General features: G+C 35.5%; 1 protein-coding gene across 1 annotated transcript in view; it reads left to right on the forward strand.

Annotated features, from left to right (window-relative positions):
- Positions 1 to 19,855, forward strand: part of ADCY2 (adenylate cyclase 2) — a 212,817-nt gene that overhangs the window by 144,275 nt on the left and 48,687 nt on the right. Inside the window, exons 8-14 of the mRNA XM_027681002.1 lie at positions 4,086 to 4,244; positions 4,603 to 4,735; positions 5,064 to 5,240; positions 6,575 to 6,618; positions 8,952 to 9,032; positions 13,805 to 13,874; positions 16,859 to 16,956. Coding sequence (XP_027536803.1) covers positions 4,086 to 4,244; positions 4,603 to 4,735; positions 5,064 to 5,240; positions 6,575 to 6,618; positions 8,952 to 9,032; positions 13,805 to 13,874; positions 16,859 to 16,956 — 762 coding nt within the window. The remainder of the gene's footprint in view (positions 1 to 4,085; positions 4,245 to 4,602; positions 4,736 to 5,063; positions 5,241 to 6,574; positions 6,619 to 8,951; positions 9,033 to 13,804; positions 13,875 to 16,858; positions 16,957 to 19,855) is intronic.

The following is a 19,855-nucleotide window of genomic DNA, read 5'->3' on the forward strand; positions in this document are numbered from 1 at the left end:
GAGGTCTGGATATTTGGAAGTCAGTACAGAAATAAGGTTGCTGCATTTTCTAAATTTTTTTTCATCCATGTGTGGTTGTACGTTACATTGCATCCAAAAAGCCCATTTTTTAGGTGGTACTTGGAGTACTTCTTCTTGACAAGCTTTAAAATGTACACAATTGGTTGTCTCTTCATTTTTTTCCACTGGATGCTTTCTCTTTTTCACTTAGACATACTAGACCAATATTATAATTAAAACATTTGCTTCCCTAGCATATTAGGAACTAAAGCTACTATCCCTTCAGTAGAGCAGCTGGTAAAAGAGTGTCGGTCCTGAAGTTCTGACCCACTCTCTTCATTGGCTTAAAAATGTTGGATTTTTTTCCCCAGCCTAGAATGAAAGCTTTCTGATTTAGATTTCAAAAGACCTGTGTGCTGTGTGAGAAATGTGAGTTAGAAGTATTTGCACAGAGTTTCTGATCAGCTTGTTTCTTTGTTACTAAAGAGAAAAAAGCATAGGAAGCTGGTGGAAAAACAATGCTAAGCTCAAGCCATAAAATGCCCTTCATGAAGAACTGAAAGTATAGTATCACACATCATAATGCAATGTTTTACTTGAGCTCAGAGAGCAATCTGTCAGTTTCTCACACTTCAGAACTTCCCAATTTTCTTGGAAATAACTTTCTGCTCAAGCTGCCATCAAGTATGTTCATTGTTAATGCTGTATTATCAGGTTCTCCTTGGTAAGAGCAGCCTTATAGACTAGAAAATTGTATGTTAGTTGTATAGCATATATGATCTGACTTTATTACTGTAGTCGTAAATCACAATGCTCCCATAGATGCCTGATTACCACAGCCTGTTTACAGAAGAAGTGAGGAATCTGTACCCTATGCTTTCAAATGCTTTTGAAGTATTATGTCAAGTGTTGCAACCTGCCACAAAATTGCTGATTATTAATCAACTCCATATTTTGTTGTATGATTGCTGCATCTTTGTATAGAAGCATCTCCTAACATACTTCTGTGCTCTGTAAAATGAGAAGTAGTAGTACTCTTGCTGTTGGAAGTGTGTAACTCAATATGTTTGACTCTATCTAAAATATCTTTTTTGCCAGATACAAATTTTTGCTATATTCAGTCACTGAGATGCACACTGCCCCTTCAGTGTGTAAGCTACTGAAATAGAGGAGTTTGCTGTTTAGATTAACAAATCTGTATAGATTTTACCACCTGAATATGGTTTCAGTTCCAGTTCTCTTTGAAGCAAAAAAGAGGAATTCTGCCAAATTGATGGGTGATCTGTAGTACAAAGTCTTATTCATTCTGGTTATCTAATGATGTGTAGCTCCATTTTGAGCAATTCAGCCTCACTATGCTATGGATTGTTTCCATTTAAACATGGATTGTAGTCCCATTGATTAATTTCTTTGCTACTCTGCACTATGTTGGAACAAATCCAATGTTTCTTGTAGTCTGCAACCTACTTGCCCAGGAGTGGGATGCTCACCTTATCATCGATAGATGCCAGTGCTGCTTGTGATGTTGAGAGCCAGCCACCTTAACTGGGTTCTTTAAGGCTAGAGCTTATCTGTTGAGGCAAAATATGTTTATTTGTGAATATATGGGTTGTTTTCCTTCAGCCCAGACTCCACTCCTTTGTCTCTTTAGTGCCTTCCTGTTTCTCAGCCACGTATTTCTCAAAGACTATCTTTGATTTGGTAGCATGAAATGAGTTCCATTTCAGAGGAAAGTAAAAGAAACTGTTGGATGAGATGGTTATACCATTTTGAATGTTAGATACAAAATAAAATAGTTTTTTTAGGTATGTTTTCACTCCTGTAGGTGTAATCCCGAAGGAAAATATGCTTTTAAAACTAGCAATTTGCAGGGGACTAAATGCTCAAGGTTCACTGAATGTGTTGTAGTGTCTTAGATACCTTAGTCCATAGTTAGAGATGAATAAAGCTCAGGTTAAGAGAGTAGGTGTTTTCCTAATGATCTGAACTCTTGCTTGTGTGAAGTGAAGCTGCTACAACTACCTGCAAGCTAACCATGCCTTTGAAAAACACAGAATCCTTACAAACTCAAATTTCAGGTTACAATAGGAAAAATACATGATGAGTATTTTGGCTGCCTAGCCAGGATGGGCGCACAGACTGTGGTGTGCTGAGGGTAACTAGAGAGACTATGGGAGAGAAAATGAAATAAAGATGGGAAATTTCAGATATACTTGTGTAGGTAAGTTGAGTGTCCTATGGGGATGTGACAGATAGCTTCTTGAATGCGTTGCGTCTGCATTGTTGAATGAAGCACAGGAGAGAAGTAGTAAACCCTAATTTGGTCCAGAGTTACACTGCTAATTTAAAGTCTTCTATGGTTTCTTTAATTTGTGAGACAGAAGAAAAGATTCAGTAGTGGTACATGTTCTACTTGCTCCCCTCCTTAACTCCTGAGAGCTTATTATAAATCAGATTTTATTCTGCTTGCTCTGCTGAATATGGCAGGGCAGCCTTTCACCAATTTACTCCTAGAATATAAATGTTCCTCTTCCATTTTGCCCAGTTTTGTAAAACACTTGTTTTCAGAAGTGCTAAGCTTGTGTCATATTCCTTGTACAGAGCAAAATGGCATTTGTCATTTGCCAACTGCTTACAAAGGTCATTTACAGGCAGTTCATTTTCATGTGTGTCAGCTACCTGAGAGCAGTATAAGATGGCAAAGTGAAAAGAGATACTAATAAACACTTGACAGAGACTGAAGGAATTAAAATAGTTTCAGTCATGCTCCTGTTACTTTAATTTCCCAGAAAAAGAACACTTGAGAACTAATGCTTAAATGTAGGATTTACCATATCAAATTAAGCCTATTAAGTTCTAAGTTGCCATTCATTACAAAAAAAAAAAAAAGAAAGATAAATGGGCCAGCTCAATTCTGTAATTCAGAGCTGATGATTCTCATCACTGAGACTGGAGATGTTGCTAGAACTATGAACCTGACTCGTATACAGGAGCTATTTGGGTTCCTTATTCTATAGTTGTTTCTTCCATTAACACCCTGAATTTCTCCAAGATAAATGTATGTGCATGTTCCTTATTACTGGTTAGGTTTGGGTCCATGTGAGTTGGGGTTTTAATACATAAATGCAGCTAAGTTATGATCTTCCCATTTCTTAGAGCTGTATAAGCCTATCAATATATGAATTAGTTTTATAAGTCCTTACATATGTAGTTAGGTACCCATATGACATATGTCTGAAAATGTTCTAGCTGTTGTACCTTAGTCACCCACTCATGATTCAGAAAAGCTTCTTCTGGAAAGATAAATGCCTATCTTATGTATAGGGCTCTTCTGAGATTTGGGCTGGGTGAAGAGATACTTAACTCTGTCATTGAAAAGGTCAAAAGTTTACATGTGGTCTGGACAGTGAGAGTGGCCTTTCAATCACCGTATTATGTTGTAGTTGGTACAGCACACAGTGAGCATGTGGAAGACTGTTGAGCCTCATGTTCTCCACAGCCTGAATGGCACTGAGCCCATATTCCTGAAGTGTGTACAAGCCACAGCCTATAGAACATCCTGAGGTGCCATGTTTTTCATCCTTCCCTTCAGATATGACAGATAAGAGAAGGTCTTCAATGCAAATATTAGGGTCTTCAGGTAGAAGGGCACATAACAGTAGTTCCAGATCTCCAGAAGCTTTCTGCAGTCCTTGGGTTCTACCATGAGACCAAACATTTCCACTACTTAGCTCAGCCCTCCCAAATAATTTCAGATGAGTATAAAAGCAGGAACTTCAGATGTGGACTTGAGAATTAATATTTCTACAAATTGTTGCAAGTATAGCTAATAGGAAAGGTAATATATAATCCTAGCATAAAAAGAATGGAGGCAATGCTAAAAAGAAGTAAATGTTATTACAGTTGATATTGCTAATTTCACAGAATGGTTTTGATTGGAATGGACCTTAAAGATCACCCTGCCACAGGCTGGAACACCTCCCATCCAAACTGGCCTTGAGCACTTCCAGGAGTGTGACTGGTAAACTAAAAGAAAACAAAGGGCTGGTTATGTATATTAACAGAGGTTTTCTTATCAACTGCAGGAAAGTGAGAGATGCAACTGGAGTTGATATTAATATGCGCGTGGGAGTGCACTCTGGGAATGTGCTGTGTGGCGTTATTGGGCTGCAGAAGTGGCAGTACGATGTGTGGTCACACGATGTTACTCTGGCCAATCACATGGAAGCTGGAGGAGTCCCAGGGTAAGAGACTTCCCTGTTAACATCTGGGCACATGGATTTTTCAGCCATGAAGAAAACACATAGGTACCATGTCTTAAGCTTTCATGGAGATGCGTGAACTAATTCTTAGTGCCATCTTTGGGAAAAAAAAAAGGGGCACTCAGTATTTTCTGTGATTTTAAGGAGTATTTTTTTTGTGTCCGGAAACCTTTAGATTTATGCATACTAGAACTTCTAAAAATTAGATTAGAAGGACTGTAAATTAAGTGAGCAGCATATAAGAGGTATATCCAAAAGCTAGTAAAATGGTCGATCAGGTTCAAATTATGCTTTCGATCAGTATTTGTGATTCTGTCATTCTTTTAAAATATCATTTCAGCCGTGTTCACATCACCTCAGTCACCTTGGCACATTTGAATGGAGCTTACAAAGTTGAAGATGGGGATGGAGATGTGAGGGACCCATATCTGAAAGAGCATAATGTTAAGACCTACTTTGTAATCAATCCTAAGGTTAGTAGTACTTTTATTTTGTGGTCAGTCATAGTTTTTTTGAGCAGAACCACTAATCTCTTTATTGAATAATTCACTACCATAAGATATTGATCAGAGCTATTACTGATGCCTACAAATACATAATGTTTGCATTGCAAATGTTTCCCACTCTTCAGAAATAAGTCTCTGATATTTCCCAGTAATATCATTAAGATTTGCAGGTTCCTAGTAATTCTCCATTTTTAAGTTCTTAAGCACGCATATCTGTGGTACTAGATGATGTACTGCTGCTTCAATAGGTCACGAACACAAAGGCTGATACCACCTTTTATTTTCTTTCAACCAGGGAGAAAAGCGAAGCCCTCAGCACCACATTCGACCTCGACACACTCTTGATGGAGCCAAAATGAGAGCTTCTGTCCGCATGACCCGGTACCTGGAATCTTGGGGAGCAGCCAAGCCATTTGCACACTTGCACCACAGGGACAGCATGACCACTGAAAATGGCAAGATAAGCACAACAGTAGGGGCCTACTTATGTCATTTCATACAATTTAGTAACATTTGAAAGGAAAAAGGTGCTCACTGCTAAATACCTGGTTATTTCTGATAGAAGAAGATACATATGTTTGTCCAGGGCATAATCCCAGTGAAGTAGTTGGGAACTTTTCCACTGACATGGCAGCTTTGGATTAGGTCTAAGAAGCCATGTCTTCCTATAAGTGCATCTCTGAATTATAAGGAGTCCAACATACTTACAAAAATACACAATTTGACCCTCTGAGCTCAGACCTTCCTCGGGCATAGCATGGACAGTGGTTGCTATTCATCTTGTGGAAAGATATTTTGTGCATACAGCCAGAATGCAACACCTTCAGGAATAAAAACTTTAAATACAGAGAAATTCCTTGAGATACATTGACTGTTCAGATACATTCTCCGTTTGGAACGTGCCAAACCTGGAGTAAAGGCTATGAAGTTAGAATAATCCCTGTGGTAGCTGGAGTGGACTTTATTCAGAGTACTCCAGGAGCCAAATCCATACTCACTGTTACATCTACCTTCTGAAGGTGCACGTACCACTCATTAACTATGGTTCATGGCCTGAGTTGTAGAGTACTACAGTGCAATGTTGCATCTCTTACACTGAACAGATTTTTTTAAAATTTTGCTAACCCTGTTTTACTGCTGTTAGTAAGACACTGTGGGTCTACAGCTTGTACATTCATTATCTTCTACTTCTAAAAAGTGAAAGCACAAAGGTAAATTCTAATAGCTTTCAACATGGCATTCAGTTTTGTTCCTGTTATACATGGGAACATAGGATTGAGCCATGTATTCTTGTTCAATAAATACAGTGCATCATAATGTGAATTTGTGGCATGTTCATTGCAGAAAGTACCCAGCCATCACTATTAATCACAAAATAAATGTGACTGTGATGGCTGCTGTTGCTTATTGATAAAAAATAATTACCATTGTCTGTATTTGGTTACTCAGGTCTGTTTTTTTAAAAACCACTTAAAATTCGTTTTTGCTGAAGCTGTCAAAAGTTTGGGCTACATCCAAACAGTGATGACATTGAATTCTTTCTGGTAAAGCAAAACATTCTTGGATTCAGACTGTTGTATTAGTTGTTTAGTGTTTATAATGATAGATCAGTTTTTCCCCAGGTCACTTCATCTTTACTCTTGGCTGGATTTTTCTTTTAAACAGTTTTAATCTAATTTGTATTTGTATTTGTATTGGAAACTTTTCCCCTTACTTGACCCTGTTTTCCACACTGTTTTTAAAGCAACGTAGTATTGTCAAAGTCTATTGTAATTAATAAGGTTTTATTGTTTGTTTGTTCTTTAGGATGTTCCCATGGGGCAATATCATTTTCAACGTTGCAGAGAGAGGTAAATTAGTCTTAAAAAGTTACTTATTCATCAGAAGTCTATATAAGTACATATACATTCATATGCTTTCAAATATTGAGGTCCATTTCTCACACAAACTATTTTTTCTGCTGATACCTCTTACGTAGAGAAGGGCTACGGAAACAGATGGGCAGACATATTACTTATGAATTGCAAACACTTCCTGCTAACAAGGAGCATTATTCTGAATTGATATGTTGGTGAGCTACTATTCGTTTCTCCTAATAAACCAGTTACTCTATCAGTGGGAAGAAAATTATATGCAGGAAAATTGGGAGGAGGCACAGAGGTGTAAGAAAAGGGCAGATGGAAAGGACTGTTAATAATTTTTCTTACAACAGCTAATAATATATACTAAAAGAGACATTTTATATATTTGTTTAATTGCTTTGTATTTGTATTGTGGTTTATTATTTCAGTCTATTGTATGTTTGCAGTAATAGACATTCAAAAATTACTTTGTGGTCTTCCTATAGTGCTCATGCTACACAAAATGTTTGCAAGATCACAATAGCTTTAAGTTTTCATGCTCCTGCTTGGTACTTTGATGACTAGGGCAAGATGATGATATAAATACTGTAAAGTCATTTGGAAGAACCTTTAAAAATTTGTATTTTCATTGTCCTTGGTTACTGTAGAGATATGCAATTACCTAAAATATTGCTAAATTCCAGAGGATGAACAACTTTTGACTGAACATTCCTGACATTAATAAAAAGAGTCTAATTTTAGACCCACACATTTACATTTGGACAGTATGTCCAAAGAACTTCTATCAGCCAATGAAAGATCACTGTGGCATTTGGAAATACTGCAGTTCTTGAAGTTTCTGGAGTGTTCTTGCTTTTGTGTTTCTAAACTCCATGCCAAAATAGATTTGAAAGGTACAAATGTGTCTTGATACCATATTATGGAAGGAGTTTCTATAAACCATTACTGGCATCTGATGTCCTTAGTGAGACAGACATGTAACTAGGATTCTAGCTAAGCTAGTTAGTCATTCCCACATGAGAGAGCTGAAATGATCATAAGCACTTTGAAAATCAATATTTTATTAGAATATGAAAATGTAGCCTGACTGTAGGCTTCTGTTTGTGGCAGTCTTAGCTCTTATGTAGTTACGCAATAGTCTTATGTTGTTAAGAATCTGCCAAGAAGATTAAGTGTAGTTAGACAATGTCTCCTTATCTATGTATTTCTTCTAGATTGTTTTATATGTGAAAAACGAGTTATAAGCACTTTCTTACCTAAATTCAATAGCATTGAATAGACAAGAAATCAGTTGTGTTTTTTAAAATTCCTGTAAGTACACTAATATAATTTCTGTGTTAATTTGAATCCTGCAACAGGTTATCAGTTTTGGGGAAATAACCCAAGAACTTGATGTTGAAGAAAATCCATGTTACCTTTTACAGGGTTCAATTTGTAGGTTAAGAACATTTTGGTAAGCAAAGACTCAAATTTCAGATCTAGCTGTTGACTTCTTACAAAACACTGGTTTTAAGTTAACATTGGATTTAAGTTTTCAAATACAGAGACATAATCTATCAATATTTTAAATATTTCATTTTTAAGGAGAGCACAGCTACTGAAGGGATTGATGATATTTGCAGTAATTTATATTAGCAGAGACAAACCCATTCTGATGATCTTCTCTTTGGTTCATGTTCAGTCCACTCAAAAGAAAAGATGCTTTTTTTATTGCAGATGAGTTACAAGGTTATAAATAAAGAAACATGATGTATGTTTGAAACTAATTTAAGATGGTTTTGAGTTTTCTTATTAAAAATAATAAAGTATTTCCAAGAAAAGAAGAGTTATCAGGCTTTTGGTAGAGAGTACTTTTATGCATCACTGCACTATCACATTGTGCTCATCATAAAATTCTGACAAGGTTTTTAAAAATAACTGCAAGAAACAGGAATGTTTTATGAATTTGTGCATATTCTCATTCTTTTTCATGAATTCATAATACTGTGGAAGACTTTCCTTCAACCAGAATTTCTTGACTTCTCTTGGTTTTGGTTTTGTTTCTGAAATATTTTCTTATGTTTGTATTTTAAGGGCTTGCTAATAACTAAACTCTAGATTTGCGACTGAGTGTGTGTGTGTGTGTGTGTCAGATTGTAGCTTATGCTGGTATTTTTAAGAGCTTATTACGAGGCTCAGTGTGCCTGATGCCTATAGCTCCTATTGCAGTATAAATTTTTAAAAAATTGTTATTATCCTCACATGTTTATGCTAGCTATTGTTTAATGTTTATTAGCAATGTAATGATTTTCCAAAGTAAATTCTCACATTTTTCATTTCAGAACAAAATCACAGAAAAGAAGGTTTGAGGAGGAACTGAATGAGAGGATGATCCAGGCCATTGATGGAATCAATGCTCAAAAGTAAGTTTTTATCCTCTGTTGTTTCTATCCTTTCCAACTTTGGCATAAATCTGCAAGAGTGTTTACTATTTTTTGTTCCCACATGCACACCAAGTCTGAAAACAGTAAAGGTGTCACCAATACTGGGATAGGAAGCTCTGCACATTGTGAAGATTGGTTGTACAGTAGCATTTTCTACTATATGAGATAAGACAGTGCCTGTGAATCATGGTGTGACAGAGGTTTTGAGGTTTTGACTGGTCTTCATCTTCATGGCAAAGGGTTTTTTGCTGTGTAGCTGTTTGTTTCTGTAGACTCGTAGCCATAACTACAGAGTTGTCTTAATTGAGAGCAGAGGAGTAAGGCCCAAGAAATAACTGGCTCGGGAATCAGAATGATGTGAAAATTGATGCTTCACAATTGTCACAGAAACAATTCCTCAGAATTAGAAACTTTCCCTAAAATCATAGTTTAATATCTCTCTGTTTCAACTAGTTGGTTGATTTCTTAGAGAAGGCTAATCTTGCTGGCATATTGGAATTGCTGGGGGAGGCAACCTGACATGTTTTTTCTGTGCCCTAGGAAGAGCTGGAGGCAGTATTGATCTTCTCTGTTTGCTGGTGAATAGATAAGACTGAGAGAGAAATCAATACCAGAAAAAATAAATGTTCAGGCTTTTTATATTTATCTGATGAAATAAGAGAATTGCCCTTCAAAAATGTGGACAATAATTGCGATGAATTACGTTTCCCCCCCTACTTCTGTTACTCAGAATCTTAACGATCTGAGTATTACACCTAATTATTAAATGCTCATATGTCACATTTGGAATTTTTTTCATATTTTAGTCCTATTAATGGTACTTTGCCTTAGGAAAATATTTTTCAGTCATTTTAGAAAAGAGTGTTGAGAGTTGTAGGTCATAGAAAGAATAGAGTGAAAGAGGGTATGTCATGTGATTTAATTATACTAGACTTGCCTAAAACAGCTGTATAAATTTTGGTAGTTTTAATATGTCTTTAGGTACATTTGCTCTGATAAGTGGATTGTAAAAATGATGGTTTGATGTCAAAAGTAATTCATCTGTATAAATGCATTAAAATATTGGTATGACCATACTGTATTGTTGTTTTATCTCAGAGAATCCTTGTCTTATCTAATTCGTACATAAAATTCAGAGAAACTTTGGGATATAAAATGTTTCCGAAAAATTTTCAGTGCGTTTTGTGAATTACATGGGGAATTGCACCAAGATAAGGAATGATCTTATGTATCAGAAAGGTTGAATGTCACCTTCCAAAACTAGATTGTCTACCTATCTCTGTATTGATTTGCTGAATCATACACTTAAAAGCTATGATTCAGTTGAATACCTGAGAATAAGTTGTCAAAAGTCCTGATTCCTCAAATGGCAAGTTAATTCAATAATACTGTAACTATGTGAAGGCTAAGCACGTAGAACAGTTAAAGCACATAGAATAGTTAAATAAAATATTTCCTATATTTAGAAGACAAAACTAATCACATTTTACATATTTTTGTGCCTCAATTTTTTGACTGTAAAATGAAAATAACATTATAAGCTACAGTAATTGAGTGGTTGTGAAACAAAATCTTTTGCTTTTGTGAACCAAGATGCAAACCTTTAAGAAAATCTATAAGAGCTGGTATTTCTAAATGTTTTTAAGTGTAAAGTTTGGATTGTATAGCAAATAGGTCTATGACTGAATAAAGGAAATTAAAAAAACATTATTACACTTAAAATATGGTATTAAAAATACCATGCTTTTGACCTTTTTAGTTAGAAAAATGCATGAAAAGAATTCAAAAGCAAACATTCACTGTATAGAGTCATGCTTCTTCCACCCTGAGCTGTCAGCATGCTCTGACTTTTTCATCCACACCATGATTCTTAGCCACGTGTCATTCTGTGAAGAAAGTAACTGGTTACAAAAAAATGGTCATAAAATGGGGGTATTTGGAAATTATATGGCCAGGTGCTTCACAGCCAGTAACTGGAAGATAAGGGAATGTAGAGTCTGTATCTTTTTAGTCCAAGACAATGCTGTAGTCCAAATTAATCACTGTCTTTACTCAGTGTAAAATAGTATGATATGTATTGAAATGGTATCTCAAGTTTTTAAAGTCACTGTAGCATCTTGTCTGGGATCCCTCTCTCCCTGCTCCCCTGCCAGTTCACAAACTGGCTTAGCGATCTTTCCGCAAAACTGCCAAGCGCCACATGCACACACTGTCAGTAGCTCTGGGCATCTGGGTTAAATTCCTTCTTGTGGAATGAAACTCTGGCATCTAAAAAGCAGCCCAGGGGCTTTACAGCATGATTCAGAGTAGTAGACTTAGTTGGCAATGTCCCTTGCAAAGTTGCATGAGGAAAGTTATGACCTGTTTATTCAGTATTATTCTCTTAGGGCACTGCATTAAAACATACAGAAATACAGATTTAAAAGAGTGAGTGAGAAACAAAGAGCTTCGGTGCCTTAGCCATTAGGGTGTAACATCATGCTTTCTCCGTGTGTTTCCTTTTCCTGTACCTTCAACAAAGTACTCCTGGCTGCCAAGGGCCTGTCCTGCACAAGAGGGGGATGAGAAGCCCTAGCTAGGCCATCCTGAGCCTTGGTGGTTAGGAGCTTGTGTAGGACATGGATGGGTGGTAATCTGTTGGCTAAATATGCACCTACAGCTAAAGCTAATTGGTCTTTGGTAAGTAGTTACTATGTTAAAGAAACACACTCTCTTTGCCCTCTTTTTCCTTTAAGTCACAGTGGCTGCTGTGTTCTGTGCATAATTCCTTGCTGTACACTGTCAACCAGCACAAGGCCTGTTAAACCACACACTTCTGTGGATACAGCCTGAGTCCAGCTGTGTGTCTGTGTTGTTCCTGGGATTGCAAAAGAATTTAAGATAAATTTGGTACTTAGCTTCCCAGGAGACATATCCCCAAGTACTTGCAAATACTTAGGTAAGTTTTAGGCTCATCAGGGAGTGAGGCTGGAGGCAGAATTTTCAGCCCTTATCTCTATGCCAGAGGTACGTGACTTCGTGCTTTCTCTTCTGTACTTGATCTCCACTTCCGTTTGTATGTGTTATACTATTCCCTTGTCTCAGACCTCTCAGCACGTGCTACCTAAAACCAGTATAGTTGGGTTTTTTTCTGAGCTTTAAAGAAAAACTAAAATCTTCTGAACACATGAATTTATGATGTGTGGAGTACGAGGCTGACTTCACATGGGGTCAAGTGCGTACAAATCAAATTAGGCTTTTGGGAGTAGATCTGCAGACAGAACTTTTTAGCGGTATGCTAATGGTAATTAAATCAATCCTCCTGTCAGGCACTAGAGGAAAAAAACCAGGAAATTAGTTAACTATTTGGAAAAGAAAGTTACTTTAAGTTTGATTTTTATAACTAAATGGAAAAAACTAAATGCATTAAATTTTAACAGTTTACTAAAAATGTTCCACAAACTGAATGTTTTCTCCAGTTGGTTACAGCTGAACCAAAACAAAATCATACCATAGGTACACCAGACTACCAGATGTGTTTCTTCTCAGAATCCTAATTGTGATCAGATATAAACGTGAGCCATTGTAGAGCAAACTGGGAAATATATTTTGGAATTAAACATTCCTAGAACTGAGAATGTTTACAGCCCCTTATTACAATGAAACTGATTACACAAGAACAGGGACAGTCTCCCAGGCAAGGAAACAAATATTTTTGATTTCATAAATCAAAGCTAATAGCTTACAGTCCACTCTGTCCACTCCTGTTCTCCCAGGACCTTAATTTTGGATCTTTTCCACTGTGGTTCATTACTGCTACTTATTTACATTGCAGCCTGTTAGTTGAGACTGAAAGTACTACTTAAAGCCTAATTTAAAGTTATTGCTGGAAATGTTGGAAAAAAATCTCAGACCCAACTATTATTCAAGCTCAAATATTGCATGTCCACAGAATTAGTCTGCTTAATTAATTTTTTTTTCAGATTTGTGTAGTGCCCTTGAAGTACAAGCAGCCTAACCTTTTTGAAATTTAAATATTTTATATCTTTTCAAGTGTCCATTAAAATAAATGTAGACTTTCATATTAGAACATTTCATTTTGTAAGAGTTATGTCAAGCTTTTTTCAAGATTCACTTAGTTTAAAATACATCTTTCATTTCAATGCAAGTGCTTATACAATTTCTCATCTTTAAGCAGGGAAGAAGTTTTTATAATCAGCAAAAAGGTCAATATCTACCTCTATAGTACAGGGCTGTGGTCAAGAGACTGACACAGTTCAAAGACAAAATCACTCCTCTTCTTTTAGTAATGTTTGTTACATTTTCGTTTGCAGTAGGAGTTTGTGAAGTGTAATTTACCTACCACTTTTGCATATTGGAACAGTGTTCTTCCTAAAAGAAACTTGTGAAGGACTGTTTTTATCTCAGGTTCTCTTCTGCCTGCTGGATATACTACAGTATTTTGGACATGAGTGGAATATCACTGTTAGAATTACATCATATAAATCTCTCCCTTGATTCTGCTTAAGAGTGACCCACAGAAAAGCAATTGTTCATCTGAGCTTTTGTTTCATGTTAGCAATAGAAGTCAAAAAGGAGAGGGGATTTGTAGTCTCCACTTTTACTGTCAGTGAAAATTCACCATATACATTGCAATACTTAAGAACTTGCTTTATTCCAACTGATTTTCTTATATTGCTGCATTTCGTTTATATAAAAGGACTGGACTACTTTTTTCTTATCTCAGTGATAACATTCTTTTTCTCTTCTAGGCAATGGCTTAAATCTGAAGATATTCAAAGAATATCACTTCTTTTCTACAATAAGACTCTGGAAAAAGAAGTAAGTTATTTTCAGTAAGTTCAATTGCAAATTCATTGGTCGATTCCTTCTTTGACCTACCCTAAATGAGGCTTATATCCCTTCCTTTTGTAACACATAGGCATGTCTACATCACCTCTCCTGTGGGGAGAAGTGATCAAACCTTACAATAATATTTTAGCTGATTTACAGAAGAAATTTTATGAATGTGATGTCTGCAGCTACTTTCCCGTTTGTAGGTCTCTGCATTTCACTTGAATTTCTTGAAATTTTTATGATCTCACAGAAGTGGGAAAAGGTTTGATAGTCCAATTTTAATGTAACTGGAGCAAAGAATTTCTAAGTTCCCTAATCTACGTTCTCAAAAGGCATTTATCGATCTGCACTGGTTTTGGTTTGGGGGTTTTTTCTCAATGTCTCAAAGACTCCACCTGTAGTAATGATAGACTTGTAATGATATCAGTTGCTCATTAGTTTTCTCCATATGCACTTGCTGCTCACAGTCATTCTTGGGAAACAATACTATAAATGTCTTTTTAAGAAAAATGCCTGGCTGTCTTGGATGCAACACACCAAATGTTCTTCGGACTAATAATGTGTGATAAAACACTTGAGACCTGTATGTACAGGTGGAGTAATGGATAGTTTTTCTTCTCCTTGGAGTAATGATGTTGGAGAATGAAAGATCCCTCCCTTTTAGGTGATTGTCATGACCACTAGCCTATAAAGTCAGGCCTTTTCGTTGTTTTATGGCCCTGTGGACCCTGAGTGTATTTCTGCATACTGACACAGCTTCAACAGGAAGACTGGAGAGTTGCCTCTTTCTGCTTTCTCATAAGCATAGGCCAGCTGATAGCTGAACAGTTATGCTGTCCTTCAGGGAAGTAAGAGGTAGGTTTGACCACAACTAGCTGTATAACTGAGTGAACCTGGCAAGAATGGGCTAGAGGAAGCATTACCATACTGTCTTCACACTGTACAGCAAGTATCCTCTGTGTCCATGTGGTAGTCAAATACATATTTAATTATTGTTTTAGATACCTTTCAGTTCAAAGGATCGGAAATAAGTTTCAGATTCTTTCACAGCTCAGCAGAATAGTGTTCTTATGGCCAGCTGACAAAGGCATGTGTTGTACGCCCTTAGCAATGCATTAGGGTGGAAAAGGTTTCAAGGCTTCCCTGAGCCTGTCTCAAAGACTTCGTAAGAGAGAAGAAGAGAGAAGCTAGACCTATTGTATTCTTATCTGTAGTGTTTATGGGGTACACTGAGTGGATCAAAGCTGTGCCTAGGAGCACATGAAAATTTTGATGTGTGTGGAACTAACCAATAAATTCTGAAAGACAACTTGATAGAAAATCATGACGTGCACTTTGGAGAATGACTTGGGATGAAATTTGGGAGCTAAGTTATTTAGCTGTGTAGATGCTCCCTGTAGAAGTCTAATCTCTTTTAGATTTAGAATGCTATGGAATGGCAGAGAACTAATTGTTCTTTTTGGATCCAGCTTTTCAATATCTTTCTTCACTGCCTTTTAATGACTCACCAATCCAGTCTTGACTTTAAACAACTCAGTAAGAAGTCTGCTTTTGATTTAAATGGAAGCTTTTCAGGCCTTGTAGGACCTGAAAGTACAGCAAGGTAATAAAGCAAAAAAAGTTTAACCTAAGGAGTGAGTTGCTTGCCTTCATTAGGAAATGTATGGAGAAGTGTGAAAGACTGAAATACTTTTAAAAGTGGATTGGAATTCCATGAGATTTAACAGCAGCTCAAGGTCCAAAATTGTTGAACAGGACCATTATAAACATATTTAACAGGTGGAAGAGCACAACTTGCTGCAAATTTATGCATCAAGCAAAGTCATATTTGTACCTTGAAATTCAGTTAGATGTGTGATCAGAATTGCTTTCTATTCGTTATATAGTTCAAAAGTGAAAAAAACTGTGGGTTGCTGAAGTCAATTTCTACATAATTATGTAAAGTTTGGTGCACTGGTTTGTTTCATGGGCAGAACTTGGCAGTAAGCGCAAAGACATAGCTGTGTGCTTGCAGTTAGAAGGCACAGCTCATGCACTTTCCATTTTCTGAAGTTTGCATTTTGAACACTTTGTGAAAATAATCTTTGGTATATTTTCTTTTAGTAATTAAATCTTAAACTTTCATCCTTTGAAAAAAAATTTTGATAGTGTAAGTAACTTTATTAGCTACTTAGATCATTTCCCTTTGAGTACTTAATTGGTTTCAACCTAGATATATCTATCTCAAATAGCAGAACAGCTCTGATAAATATTTCATTGCTTAATTCTCATGTCTCTAGACAGAGTAATTAGAGATAAATAGATTTTTCTCATGACAAAACAGATCAAATTGACTGTCTCCTAAGAATATCAAGTGTTTAGTAGTATCGGTAGACATAGGAGGCCTTTTAACAGAGACATAAAAGATTTTAATTGAAGTAATAATATAGGTCCAATAAATATCAGTGTGATTGCTAGCTATGCTCTGTAGCACAGTTTACAATTTGCTACTTTTTGTGCTCAGAAATTTCCTGTTTAAATGAGGGTTATGTTTTTTATAATTGTTTCAGCCCATTCAGTATTTATCAATAATTGAAAATCAGTTTGAGGAATTAATGACAAAGAATCTTGGAATCTGTTAAGAATGGTTGGCCATTCCTAAAAATATTTTTAAAAATGTTTCAGGTTTTTTGTTGCTGTTGTTGTTAATTAAACTTTTTATGATGAATTTGGGATAATCTGTTTAGTGGAGGGACAAGTCAAAACTGTTTGACATGGCTGTTCTTCAAGAAGCAAAAGGATTCAATACTATGCCTGATAACCCCTAGTCCTAGGTTAGTGGATATGAAGTCACTGAAGAACAGGAAATTTACTGTTGCTAAAGAGTGCCTATACATATGTGCATCTTTAAGCTGAAGTTTCAGTTGGCTGACATTTTATCTGCTTTGGCAATTGTTTTTTTAACATTTGATTTTTTTTTTTTCTTCTAGTACAGAGCAACTACTCTGCCTGCATTTAAGTATTATGTGACTTGTGCCTGTCTCATATTCTTCTGCATTTTTGTTGTACAGATTCTGGTTTTGCCAAAGTAAGTGATATTTAACGTGTGCTCATTAGTGTTAAAAAAAAAGTAAAAAAATTTTTAATTCTCAAATTACAGAGGTCAATTTGTGGAAATTAAACTGAACAGAGAAGACCGAGGATTTCATACCATTTTCAAAGTCAGGCTTATTTCTAATTTTAAATACTGTAAATGATGTTATGCTAAGCATTAGTTTAAGTTCTTCATTCATTTTAGTTTTTCTCTTTGCATTTAAAAATATGATGATGATGACAGGAATGAAATTCATATGTGTAAAAAAAGTAATACAAGCTATAAGTTTGTGCAACTAAAATTATATGTAAAATGTGTGATGGACGTTGAAGTGGGAGAAAATGGATTGCAGAGTTGGAACTGTGATAAATAAATGTATTTAACATATCACTGTGATAATACTGCTCTATTAAGCATTAAAACATATAATTAATATTCATAAAGTGTATATTTTTAAAATTAATTTTAGAATATTTTATTCAATTTTTGGGATGATAATTTCATCAGAATTTATATATTATGTGCTGATTTATATTTGTGCATATAAATCAGCTATTTTTCTTTCTGTGAATATTCTAGAAAGGCTGAAAACTGGAAGATAGTTCTAATAAAGAATGTTTTATTAGACGTCTCAAAATGGAATTTTGCTGTTGATTGTTTACTAAGTGGAAAGTTGATATTTGTTTTATAGGAATAATTTCTAAAGACAACTCTGTATATTCTCTGTGATATAGTATTTCTTAACTCATAGTCCTTTCTCCTGTACAGTGCTTTCAGGAGTATTACTTGTAATCACAGTTGGTTGATGGGTCTTGTTCTGTAGTATTTACTCACATTTTAATTCAAAGCCAGAAGGAACTGCTGGTCATTATAAATTGATTTTCCATACTGCAGACTTATTTTATAACATGTATAAAGTTTTATGGACTTCTGTTCAGTTGTTACAGCAAACAGTTTCCCAGCTAGCTTCTAAAACAGAGACACAAGCCGCAAAGGGACACTATTCCAAGAATTCAGCAGTATCCTACTCATGGTTCAGTCTGACTTTGGGCATTACTATTGAAAAATTTGAAATTAAGGCACATGGCTGATTTTATTTTACAAACTCATACTGTATTTTGATAAATATAGGAATTAATTCAAGGAAATTCATGATTTGTGGTATCCCAAAAGCCAAAGGTGAATCTCACTACCCCCTTCCAGCAGTATGATTTCTGAATCTGTTTTTAGGTTTTGATTTCTTTCATGAAAATTTGTCTATGTTTATCATCTATCATACATGTAGTAAGAAGCTCATTTTGCTCTATCCTTATTATGTCATTTAAACCAATAGTGTAGCTCATTAAAATATATCAGATTATCAGTGAACTCTAGGGAGATGTAAGGAAAGTGTCCTCCAGCTTGTAAAAATACATGCTGATATTATGTGATCTCGTTGTAACATCAGAGCAAAAGACACGTGTACTTTATCATTTTCATTAAAAAAATGTTAAATGTCTTATGATCCTTTTATAGGACTGCATATTAAATTTTAGAAGCAAAAGTGTAAAATCAAGTACTACCAACATGAATGGTATTCAGCTTCAAGTGATTTGTGGATTATTTAAATAGATGCAAAAAATGGAAAACAGAAAGTCAGGGTATTATACAGGCACCTCTGTCTTTGCTGGAAAACTGGGAGCATTGCAAATAAAAAATAAATTAAAAAAAGTTGAAAAATCACCAGTGTACGTAGTAATCACAAATGTAGCTCAAATTGAACGTACTCCAATGCTTCAGATGTTATTCTCTTCTAAAATTCTATCTAGCCTTTTTGTTTTCTTCCAAAATTCTACAGGATTTTTAAATGGTGATCTAATGAAGACAGGGAGATGAACTACATCTGTCATTGGGTTTTATTGATTCACTTTTCCATTAATCTGGTTTTGCAGTAGTGTAATATCATTGATTTCTGTGCAGGCACACTGCCTGCTACTTAAAAGTAGATTTGGAGATATTTGATAGTGAATAACATCCAGCAAGTTGCAAGTACTATCTTCAAGATCACAAGCCATTTATTTCAAAGCTGAAATAATTTATTAATGTGTTAATTTTCCTGGGGTCAGTAAACTGATGTGGTATTTTAATAATAAACCTTACACAAAGTGGTAACTATAAATTTAATCAAGTAAACAATATCTTGGCATGAGATGTATAATGAGGAGTACGTCTTTATTGTGACATTAAAATGAAAGCAAATCTTGTTCATTACATTTCCTTGGAACAGACCTTCAGTGGCTCTCTACCGTTCTTCATTTATCAAGTGAGAAAAGTATCTTTAATAATTCATGACAACTGTACATTCTTTATTTAAGCAAACAGTCAACTAACGTGGAATTGGTAGTGTTGGGTTTTTTAAAATGCAAACTGGTGAACTGACAAAAGTATATTTCTATTGAACAGGAGATACTTCTTGTGCTACTCAAGTAAGGGATTTATTAGGGGCTACATTTAAGATTCCTTCTGAGTCTTCACTCTCTGAGGGTGCTGTGTTCAAGAAACTGTGTCCTTTTGTCCTGAGTCATGCCAAACTAGCAGTCTTCTCATTCTACACAGGCAAGTGGTTAGAAGGCCCTAACATAGTATTTCCAATCAGGCACAGTTGAATTTCTTCATAGAAAAGGTAGTACTTAAAAACTTTGTCTGAAAGCAGGCATGTAAAATATAAGACAATATAAATGAAAGAAACCCACCATTATTAGCTATCTTTCTGTTCTAATTTAAAAAACAAAAACAAAACAAAAATAAAACACAAACAAACAAACAAAAAACCCCACACAACTCAAGTGGAGTTATAACACTCGACTGGTATTTTTTAACACCAAAACTGCCATACAGTCTCCATAGTTATTGA

The sequence above is a fragment of the Neopelma chrysocephalum genome, unplaced genomic scaffold (genome assembly GCF_003984885.1).
Source record: "Neopelma chrysocephalum unplaced genomic scaffold, ASM398488v2 Primary Assembly neopelma1_22b, whole genome shotgun sequence".
NCBI lineage: Eukaryota > Metazoa > Chordata > Aves > Passeriformes > Pipridae > Neopelma > Neopelma chrysocephalum.